Raw genomic sequence first — 11,453 nt, 5'->3', positions numbered from 1 at the left:
CTACAATGACCTGAAATTTACCTCAGTCACATCACTTGTTTCAACATAAAAATTGTATTCAGTCGGCTGTGAACATTCAATTAAAGCAGCCTTAGATCGGTCTCAACACCTCAGGTTACCCTGCATATTCGTCATCACGTGTTACATCTGTGATGAAGAATGCCGATCTGGTGTGCTTTGAGGTCTCGTTGGGTTTTGTGCCGAAGTTAATGCGAAATAATGCATGATGCGGACAAACTTGTTAGCTTGTAAGAAAATTAGCAAAATCTTGTGATCTATTTGGGTGAGTACCATTGGAATATTTCTGGAATCTGCCAAATATTCCAGATCGAATAGTGCTATAGCACGTATCATGTTTGCTGACATATAACGGCTGACCTTTTACGACTTTGGGGGGTCGAACCGCCGATACCCCACAACAGGTCTTAAAGTAAGTTGTCAGCGCACCTTGACCACCTTTGATGCGAGTTCCGTTAAAATCGAAGGGTTCGCCGATTCCTGCTCAATGTGAATGTTGAGCTGCTAACGACTTCATACTCACACATTCGCTGATCAGGGACAGGGACGAGGGACAGGAACAGGGGCGGGACTCGAGTGTCAGGCGGCGTCTTGCGTTAGTCAGGGCCCTTGAACATTGAAAGAGGATATGATAACTTATGATAAGCGCCCAAAGTGTGACAATGGGGGGGGGGGGGGGGTTTGTTTTAGTCAGAGCCCCTGCACCGAACGGCGTTATGGAACGGCGTTCGGCACTGCGGACTAGAAAATTATCCCGCAGAATTATCGGTGCCAGCGGGGCATCCTGCCAAAAGAAACTCAGAGCTACGCCTAAACGGACAACCTTCTTTCGCCTTTCATAACCATGACTGCTCGCCACGGTAAGGCTATCCGTGGAAATCGTTTATGAGAGACGACGATATTCATCATTCTGCTCATATGAGATGAACCGGGGAGCAATTTCCAAGTCTGATGAACGAATTTTCTCCGTAGATAACTGTATCGGACCGAAAATGGTTGGTGATCATTTTGTCTTGGTTAAAGGCGTCGTTCATTTATCTGACCGGTGAAGAGTTACCACTGAGCTTTCGGTTGGTGAAACTAAAATCAGCGGAAGGTTCTAGGGCCGCTAACGCTTTCAATATCACACACACATATATATATATATATATATATATATATATATATATATATATATATATGTATAAGGTGTTCACTGCACATCCGCAACAAATGAAAGGAAATGGAGTAAGATTGAGTATCACTCAGGTAACCCAAATGCCCCGAAGCGACCGGCTGTATCCGCATGTCTATGGATGCTAAATGCTCCCGGGCACTTCCTTGGCAAAGAAGTGTGAGTGCGGGAATGCAAAAGGCCGGACTGGGCGTCCGCGGCTGTACTTTTGCCGTTTGTCCGCGGATTCGTTCTTATTTCTTTGCACAGGTAAACTAGTTTTCAGTAGGACACGTAAGTCGCAGCAATGAAGAGGCCACTTGAGTTTTACAATGCTGTGATTGAATCAGTAATTCGGCATTCACAAGTGGGCAATGGCGTTTCACCTTCCATCCCGCTCACATGGGAAAGGCTGACCCCGACAACGTCTATTCGAGTTCAGAGCAGACTCTTTCCCAGTTCCCAGCGGACTCTGACATTAGCACACATTCCTTCAGAACATGTCAATTCCAGGAAGTAGCCTCTTCTCCAGTTAGCCTCTCCACATGATTCCACTTCACCCGGCAAGGCCGCATACCGATTGTTATCAGTCAGCTGCGGATGACGCTTGTCTTGGCTCGCCTCAGGCGGTAGCCGGAGCAGTGGCGATGCCAAGCAAACCGTCAGACCGGCTGACTGATCAGGCACGTGCCCAGTTTTGCCCTTTTTTTGAAAGATACATAAGAACGAAAAAGTGTTTTTTTGAACAGACAACGCCATATCACGCAAGGTGCCGAATTTCAGGCAGCTACCGCAATCAACACCAGAATCATGCGTCATGGTTAATATCCCAACTGGTCAATAGCCCGTTAATAACCAGCTGGTCAATAGCCCCCATCGGCGGATTGCTGGTGATTGTTCCAGGTCGCTCGAGCGGTAGGTGGATTACGCGACTCGAAGAACCGCGTACCCCCTGCATTTCGGTAGTGCGGAACCTCCTGTGATCCTGACGGGCGCATTATCCGGTGAATCTCCAAACCTAGGCATCTTTGCACGTGAGGCCTGGGGTCCGAACCAACTAGCAGCACAAATGCTATCGATTAAGCAATGATTGATGATGCTGCGTGCCCAGTAGCGTGCTTTGTTGACGTTTTTAAGGAAGTGTGCTCTCGATGTTAAGTAAGCGGATGACATTAGGGATGCTGCAGCTTCACGCATTCCCTTAATGCAAACAGGGAGCCACTCTCACACTTCTAATACAACTGGAAACGGACGCAGGCAGAATAGGCCGCCGCCCCTCATGCGTGGACTGGCGCCGCCCGTTGGCGCACTTGTCCATTGGCTACCCGGTTGGGGCGACCGGCCGGGCCGCCAGCACTGCCGGCCAGTTCGACGCCGGCGACGGCACAGTAAGTAGCAAGTTAAGTAAGTTAAGTTGTAAGTTGAGGTAAGTTAGGCTCTAAGTTAGCTTTCACGGTTTAAGGGATGACATCTAAATTTATTTAAGGCGCCTTTCACTCGTCCCATGGAAATACATACACACACACACACACACACACACACACACACACACACACACACACACACCACACACACACACACACCACACACACACACACACACACACACACACGTACACACACGTATATATATATATAACATAATGACATAAAATTTACGGTGTTATGTGGCAACACGCTTCACCCGATATGCATGCAGTGCGAAGAATACAATTTCAGAAACATCTTGTGCACGTCGCAAGGTGTTACTCGCTTTACTTGGCGTAGTTTGAAGCATGTTTTAATTTCGTGGCATCGCATTACACTCCACTAGCTAACAAAAGCTGTCATTTTGGCGCATGTGAGACATGCTCAATTTCTGACATTGTAATACCCGGCGTTTGAAGTAATTGGTACAACAATACAGGGCACGCGGTTCCCATACAGGTTCAGTACTTGTGGATGCGTTTGTAAGGCAAGGTAAATGAAACACTTCTTCAGAACTCATACAATTATGTTGCTACAGTTTTACTTCTATGTTAAATGTGCCAGTCGGCAAGGCAAGGGGACAAGAGGCTGGCCAGAGATTCTCGGTAACACCTAGGTTTTGCCTGCTCTCGAGCTGAAAGAACAGGGATCTGATCCACCATGGGTTCATTTTTTGTGTGTGGTATGCTCGGCTCTGCCCCGTGTGATCCATGCTTGCGTACTAACATAACTTGTACAGCAAATGTAAGAAAGTAGGAAGAAATGGTTAAGATTCATTTGAGTATATTGTTTTTAGTATTTTCAGTATATGTAGTTTACTGGTCAATTACTGGGAACAGCATTGGTATCTTTAAGGTGCCCATGGGCCCCAGCATGCACAAATACATACTGCTAAGCTCAGAATTTCAGTCTTGGTGCCCAAAGTGTGTGAGAATGATGTCAAATCAAAAGCACCATTTAAGATGACTTGCAGTTAATTTGCATACACATGGTGTGCTTCTCACTACCTACACTTTTCACTACCTAAAATGGTGACAGGCCTCTGCCACACCCCAGAGCTGCATCGCTGATGTGGTTATTAGCTGCTACTTCCAACTATACTAGTGCTTCATCAGCACTTGATGCTTATAATTGATTGACATACATAATTAGTTTGATCATCAAATGCAAGGTTGTGCATTGCTGAAAAGTATCATGTTCTCATGCATATTTGGTATGCTTCTTTGCATTGCCTGAATATTTTGATCTACAAAGTTACAAACATTGCCTTGCAACCAATTTTTAACCTTCATGATAATGTGGTAATGATTGGCTGAGAGATGGTGACAGACTGGTTGACAGTGATATATGATCAGGAGTGATACATTACTGCAGTGTTTCAAAGCTTAACCAGTAGGGTGTGCGAGATATAAACATGAATTCAGAATTCATGCTACCAGAATCCTTCCTAGCCCTCAGTGGCCTTGAATCCACTTTGTTTGTGTGAATCTGATGCACTTTGACCCTGAGCCCAGACATCTGACATGCCCAGTCCATTTGTCAAGCCTGAGGTGCTTAGATACTGGGTTGACAGCCACCCAGTTCAATGCTGATCCTGCCACCCAAGTGGCTGCATATTGGAACCCTGCATTACTGACATTCGTGTTATTGCTGTTCCATCTCTTTTGTCATTTTTCACACATGTATTCACTTTCAATCATGCCCTGCTGTGAGTAAATTTTCAATTTTTCTGGAGTCAACATGGCTCAGTCAGAATTAAGCCCAAATTTGTTTTGGCTTGATTCAGTGTTAAAGTGGCCTGTTATCAGAATTTTTAGATGGTGTGTGATCTTTGATACTGTAGGCTTGAGCCTAAGGCTGAGTGTACTGCCTGTTTCATTGATCTTGTCTAAATCTCAGCCAGACTCATCTTTGGGATGAGTCTGCTCTTTGGTGCCTGAGTTTTGACACATTGTGGTCATAAACAGATAACTCAGTCTGCATGCTGTTGGCCATTATCAACTTTTTTGACAACCAATTTTCCAGGTATTCACAGTGCCCTGACTGCGGAATCGCGCTAGAATGGCTGGGATTGATTTGGAGTTGTGCCTGCAAACAGGGCAGAGGCTGGCCCGCGAAGCTGGAGCGGTAAGAAAGAAACTTTCACGTTTATCTCTAGCTATTTGCTGATCTTGCTGCCTATTGCTGTGTCATTGTGGTTGCAAAATTTGTCTAATTTATTACAATATTATCATGGCATACTTAATGACTGCTGTTCATGCATATGTTGTAACTACTGGGCTTTCTGAAGGTTATCAAAGGTTGTTTCATTTGTTAGCGGTGTTGATTCGGGATCCAACTTCGTCTTCTCTCACTGGCCTCCTTTCTGAACCTGGACCACTCAGATGATCAAAGATGCATTCAAGAAGAAGAAAAATGTCATGCTGAAATCGTCACCGGTGGACCTGGTGACCGAAACCGACCAGGCTGTAGAAAAGTTTATATTCTCGGAGCTGCGGAAGACGTTCAGTGACCACAGGTACGTTTACTTTGAATAATCCTTATAGGGGTGTCGAGCATGGCGCTGGGCACACCGGAGGCCGATGCCCGTCCCCGTGTTGTTTGTTTCCGTGGTGGTCCCACGCAGCGCGGTGCCCCGCCCGGGCCTGCTGGCCGGCGCCGCCGTGTGACGCGCCGGCTCCGCCCCGCCGCAGGTTCATCGGCGAAGAATCGGTGGCGGCCGGAGAGAAGGTGGAGCTCACCGACGCCCCCACCTGGATCATAGACCCGGTAGACGGCACCATGAACTTCGTGCACAGCTTCCCGTTCGTGTGCGTCTCCATCGGTGAGACCACCGGCGGCCGGCGGCGGTGGTGGAACCATGACATGATGGCGCGCGCCGCCATCCGGATTCATGGCTGCGGAAGACGTATTATTGTGTAGTGCTATAGTCCTTCCGTATAGCTGCGGAAAACGAAGAAGACGATGACGGAATAGTAAGAGAGGAAGAGGGAGAGGGCGAGGGCGAGGGAGATGTGCCTTGTATATGGATATGTTTATATATATATATATATATATATATATATATATATATATATATATATATATAAGGCATGCATTTATGTATATATCTGTCCTGTCAATTGATCTATCCATCTCCACCTCATCTATCTTACATATTTCATTGGCTTGGTTTTCATAGGCCTGTAGGTAGCTGACGTGGGGTGACCTTGATTCATTATCTTCAGTGTTTGCGGCAAGTGGATGTGGCGCCGTACACTGAGAATGGCTTAGTCCAGTTATGCAGCCGCGCCAAAAATACGCCATTACGAACGTGTGCCAGCAATTCACGACAGTTTGGTCTGGAAGTCTCGATGTCGCCCAAGTCATTATCGTCGGCATCCTGATCATGCCGCGCCTCCAGCTTGTAACTGCGGTCACGTTTGCAGATGTGAACTCATTGCCCGCACTGTTCCGTTTCAGGCCTGACCGTCAATAAAGAGCCGGTGGTGGGCGTCATTTACAACCCCATCTTGGACCACATGTACCATGCCCGCAAAGGCTGCGGAGCGTTCTTAAACGACGAGAGAATATCCGCCTCCGGAGAGACTGGTAATCAGAGCGCTGTATTTATCTGGCTGGTCTGGCCGTACTTTGCGATGTGGCATGGCAAACGATGCGCAGGCACTGGTCGTAGGTAATGACCTACCGAGTGCGAGACAACAGCGTTGGTCCGTATGTGGTGCGGCTGTGGGCTGTCCCCTTGTACGGGTCAGCTGGGCCCGCCAGCGGTTGGCCCGTTCGAGGGCGCGGCTTTGTGCGGTTTTGGCTGTCCCTCGGTACGGGTCAGGCCTGTGGCCGCCCCCACGGGTGACCCCGTTCGAGGGTCCGTCTTTGGTGCGGTTGTGGGCTTGTCCCTTTTACAGGTCATGCTGATGGCCGCCCCAGGGTGACACCGTGAGGGTCCGTCTTTGTTGCGGCTGTGGGCTGTCCCCTTGTAACGGATAAGGGCTGTGGCCGCCCAACACGTTTGACCCCATTCGAGGGTCGTATTTGTGCGGGTGACTTGGGCTGTCCCCTTGTACGGGTCAGGTGTGGCCGCCCCACGGGTGACCCCCGTTCGAGGGTCTGTCTTTGGTGCGTGTGGGCCGTCCCCTTGTACTCTAGCTGCGGCCGCCCCGGCAGGTGACGCCGTTCGATGGTCCGTCTGTGGCGCCACTGACACGATCCTGACACCGCCGGCAGATCTAAGCAAGGCGCTGGTGATCGGCGAGATGGGCACCAGTCCCATCCCCGAGAAGATGGACTGTGTCTTCCACAACGCCCAAGCCCTGGTAGCCAAAGCACACGGGTAAGTGGCGTCCGTTGAGTAGACTGCGCTGGAGGTTATCGGTCACTTCACCAGTTCATAAGCGCATCCTCCTGCTTTACAAATAACCAATGCATATATATATATATATATATATATATACATATGCATATGTTGTGTTATGTAACACTGCCTGTTGCATAGAGCCAAAATTCGTCCAGGCGCCGGTTAAACGAATCTTGGACATCTTCTGTTTGTCTGAATCTATGTTTGCACTTCATGTGTAATGCTGACAGATGCAATGCTATGATGTTCTGACGTTGATACAGCTACCTCATTTGAATGTCTTTTATGATTGTTGTCGTTCCACGCCCTGTAAGTGCCGGTCGCTGGGTCCTCTCAGGCTCCTGTTTGGCCTCAGCTGCTCCCTCCACTGGCACAACTCCCTTTGCGTCCCACCCCTTCCCTCGCATCCCTGCCGCCTCTCAGTACGCAGTTCCAATATTCCTCTGGCCCCTCCACCTCATGGGACTGGCCAGTTTCTTCTGGGCTTTTCCTCTCGGACCCCGCCTTCTCTGGGGGTGGGGGTGGAAGGGGAGGTCACTGCTCCCTCCTCTGTGGGACACCACTCCCTCCTCCTCTTGGGGATCCCACTCCCTCCTCTGGGAACCCTGCCTCCTCCTCCGGGAACCTTACCTCCTCCTCTGGGGCACCCCACCTCCTCTCCTTTAAACTCCGCTGTCTCCGCCAGAGATTCCACCTGAGAATTCCCTGAGAACCTTCGTCTCTCACCTCCTCTCTTGGGGACCTTAGCGTCCTCCTCTGGGGACCTTGCCTCCTGTAGGTACCCCACCTCCTCTGGGACCTGTCTCCTTTCCTCGGACCCCGCTACCACCTATGAGAGGACAGTTCCCTGTGGGCAACCTACTGCCTTCTCTGGGGACCCCACCTCCTCTGGGGACCTCGTCGCGTTTCATCCTCCCGGCCCCGCATATCGGTGCACCGTTTGGTTGCATTCCTCTTCTGACTAGAGGTGGGACACGCCGGTCCCATATCGGGCGTCGCCCCCGGCTCCAGCCCCGCCCCAGCCTCGCCGCTCGCCCGCCTGCATGGCCAGCTCAGCTCTGCTCTCTGTGTGTGGGGGGCCCCGCCCCCGCCATCGGCCGATGCCTCACCGGCCCGTGTGCGCGTGTGTCCGGCCCGGCTAGGTACCGGTTCCTGGGCTCGGCGGCGCTCTGCATGTGTCTGGTGGCGGAGGGGGCCAGCGAGGTCTATTACACGATGGGCGTGCACTGCTGGGACGTGGCGGCCGGCCATGTGATCTGCACCGAAGCAGGAGCCGTCGTTCTCGACACGGCAGGTACCGGCGCCTGCTGTCAGCGCCCGCCCGCCGCGGGGCGGGCCGACATGTGCGCCGCGCATGGCTGGGCCGCGACGCTCAGCAGCGGCTGACGCGTGCTGTCTGCACCCTCCCTCCACTGGGAATGATCCACGGTACACTGGTCAGGGTATGCGGATAAGGGTGCGCCCCTGTGTCGCAAGTGCTGGCGCGTACTCTGTGACGTCCTTCGCACTGGGCTGGCTCAGGTACAGGACGCGGATACGGCATGGGTACGGGACATCGACTACGCTGGGGTGCTCGCTAGCGGGACAGGTGTGGTCTTTCGGCGGGGCGATCTTGGCTGGACTAACGCTCCTGAAGCACATGTACTTCGGCAGAGCGGGTCCAGACGCTCAGCGGCTGCGATGACTCATCTTGGGACACTGGTCCCGCCATCCGGGACATAACCCCTTCTTTCAATACCCCCCCCCCTCCCCTCCCCCACACCGGTAGTGCAGCCGCGCATTCAGTCGGTACTCCACCGCGATAAGAACCGTGCCCATTCTCTCGGGCTCCACCCCTATGGTTACGTCACGCTTCAAAAGGGATCCGGTTCGTTCTGTCTGTACGCTACATCGCTCAGCACCCCGCTGGGTCATTGAAGACTCTACCGATGTTTCCGGCACCTCACACCACTTTTCCGTGCGTCTGTGCAGATTATCAGATGTTTATGAACTTCTCCATGCTTTCGATCATCTCGCTTGACGTCATGGTTTCGGCGCCGTCCGGTACCGTGCGTAGTTGATCCTCCCCGTCCTCCTCCTCCTGCCGCTGGTCCGACACGCTTCAGTTTCCTGTGCCCGCGGTCCGATGGTGCGGACCGCCGCTCCACGGCTCTTCACTAGCCTGTTGACTGTGCGTCGGACGCGGCTAGACTCCGGCTCCCGGTTTGGGCGGCGCTCTACGCGTCGGCGAGGGCGCCAGCCGGCGAGCTGTGCCATGCGATGGACGTGAACTGCTGCGACGTGGCTGCAGAGCACGCCATCTGCACCGAGACAGACACTCTGTCGTCCCGGACACGCCGGGTCGCGGCACCGGTTGACCGCTGGCTCCCGAACAGGGTCGCTGGCACGTGCGGGGAGTCATCGGCGTGGTTAATGCGGTCCTATCCTCACGTGGGAGGGCATCACCGCGTCTGACACTCCTGGCGTATCTGTTCCCTGATACGGCTGGTGCAAACGCTGCCATGGAATAGCAGGCACTTTGCGTGCACACAGCGACCATTCCACTCACAAAATAACGGGCCAACGTAATAGGTAGGGCATGCACTCTCAGTCGAAACGTCGGTGGGAGGTGTGTCGTTCTGTAAGTGACAGAAGTTGTTTATGCCGGGCTCAAGGACGCTGTTGGCTGATGTCGTTTTGCGTCGCAAATGAAAGGCTTTGTCCGCATCTCCGCCAGCGTGTTTGATCTCACCCTGGCGAAGCCAGTGACGCGGAAGCGGCAACATGATTAGGTCGGCGTTGGCAACTTTTCCCAGATTTATTCAGACTCTCTGATCGCTCCCTAAACTGCCGCTTACAGCTGCTCCACTTAACTGGTCTGCCGACATCTGCACTCGCCGACGCTCTGCGCCGGGCCCGGGGCCGCGCTCTCCACCCTCCACTGTCGCTGTATCCAGGCGTCTGTCGTGGACCGGCTGTCGGTCTGTTTCTCTTTTGCCGTAGCCCGGCCGCCGCCGACCGAGCGTGGCTGACTGGTGACTGTTGAGAGGCCGGCCTCTGTCGCCGCTGGCGGAGCTCCGGCTCGCGCCTGGACGGCCGGCGGTGGCGGAACTCGTCAGCTGTGACGCTCCGGTCGCCGGCGACCCCTGACCGTTAGTTCACAGAAGCTGATCCCCGCCAGCCGTGTTTGGGCGCGTGCTCGGCGAAGAATGCGGGTCGCGTCTGGTCCAAGTTAGTGTTGGGCGGCGGGGCGGTGTTGACCGCCGGCGGCTTCTGCGAACTTAAGCCCAAGCGTCACGGCGTTTCTGCTCGGACTGCTTCCTTCCCCTTCCTCCACTGACCTTTCCTGGCTTGTCAATATGCTGACCACTGCTGTTGTCTCCGCCCACTCAGTCAAGCTTGCTAACCGAATTTATGGACACCGACAGCTTGCCTTCAGCCACCCTCACCGCGGTTCGGCTCGCCTCGCTTCGCATCGCATCGGGTTCCATCGCATCGCATCGTCTCGCCCCGGTCTCCGCGCCCCGCTCTTGTCCCCTCCCCACACCCCACCCCACCTGGCCTCGCCCCGCCTCCAGGGACAGCCTCACGCCGTCGGTGGCACCCTCCGCTCGACTCGGCGCTGCCCGACGCTGTTTGTGTATATGTGTGTGTGTTGAGTCCGCTCGTGGGCCGGTAGGTTCCGCTCGTGCGGTTCGTGTGCGCTCGACATGTGCCTGGTTGCGTCGGGCGCGGCCGACTGCTACCACGAGGCCGGCATCCACGTGTGGGACATTGCGGCGGGGGCGCTGCTGCTGACTGAGGCGGGCGCCGTCGTCATGGACACGGCCGGTACGTGGCGTCGGCACGCGGCCGGCCCGGAGCGGGGCCGTCCGGAAGGCCGCCACTCTCCTGCGGCGCTGCACGCTCCCAAGTCTGCACATCCGGGTCCGGCTCAGCGGCCTGCTCTGTGCAGTCGATCTCTACGTCCTCTCGTAATGTGCACGTCCGTTCGGTATGGTTGCATCCGATGGTCACGTCCCTTTCCGGCATGCTATCATCGTGTCTCTCTTCCGCTTGTAACTGAGGTCCTGCGGAAACCGGCATGATCGGCTCAGGGCGACGCCTCCTGAAGTATACCTGCACGATTCCCTAATAACTTATCGGTGAGGATACGTGCTCCATGCAGCCATGGCTTCCTTGTAGCCTTGCTCATGCAGTATTCACCATAACAGATCTTCGACTGTGGAGCACCGTGCCTGGCAAAATAACACCGCATCCGTTTTCGGTTTTGGAGATCCGCACCGTTTGGCTGACTATGCAGCACCTTGCAAAGACGAGCCTCCCGTTCTGGGGTGACCAGTTCCGCCCCAACACCCCTCAGATGCACTCCCTAGTAGCCTCCCATTTGGTACAGTAAAAGTATTTTACAGGCGACATACATGTGTGGACGCGACACGCTCTGTAGACGCGACGCGTTTGGGCCCGGCTCGCAGTTCCTAGC

General features: G+C 53.6%; 1 protein-coding gene across 3 annotated transcripts in view; it reads left to right on the top strand.

Annotated features, from left to right (window-relative positions):
• Positions 1–3,051: 3,051 nt before the first annotated feature.
• The window catches only part of LOC119110423 (inositol monophosphatase 1), a 15,739-nt gene continuing 7,337 nt past the window's right edge, over positions 3,052–11,453 (top strand). Inside the window, exons 1-7 of one of the 3 annotated variants that reach the window (XM_037234247.1) lie at positions 3,052–3,129; positions 4,663–4,764; positions 5,022–5,155; positions 5,331–5,461; positions 6,100–6,228; positions 6,862–6,967; positions 10,650–10,801. In XM_037234247.1, coding sequence (XP_037090142.1) covers positions 4,699–4,764; positions 5,022–5,155; positions 5,331–5,461; positions 6,100–6,228; positions 6,862–6,967; positions 10,650–10,801 — 718 coding nt within the window. In that variant the 5' untranslated portion in view covers positions 3,052–3,129; positions 4,663–4,698. Of the gene's footprint in view, positions 3,130–4,662; positions 4,765–5,021; positions 5,156–5,330; positions 5,462–6,099; positions 6,229–6,861; positions 6,968–8,133; positions 8,286–10,649; positions 10,802–11,453 lie in introns of all 3 variants that reach the window. The other 2 variants (XM_037234248.1, XM_037234249.1) reach the window with 2 other exon arrangements.

The sequence above is a fragment of the Pollicipes pollicipes genome, unplaced genomic scaffold (genome assembly GCF_011947565.3).
Source record: "Pollicipes pollicipes isolate AB1234 unplaced genomic scaffold, Ppol_2.1 Scaffold_7231;HRSCAF=8579_pilon_pilon_pilon, whole genome shotgun sequence".
Classification (NCBI taxonomy): domain Eukaryota; kingdom Metazoa; phylum Arthropoda; class Thecostraca; order Pollicipedomorpha; family Pollicipedidae; genus Pollicipes; species Pollicipes pollicipes.
This window is presented reverse-complemented; position numbering and strand designations above follow the sequence as displayed.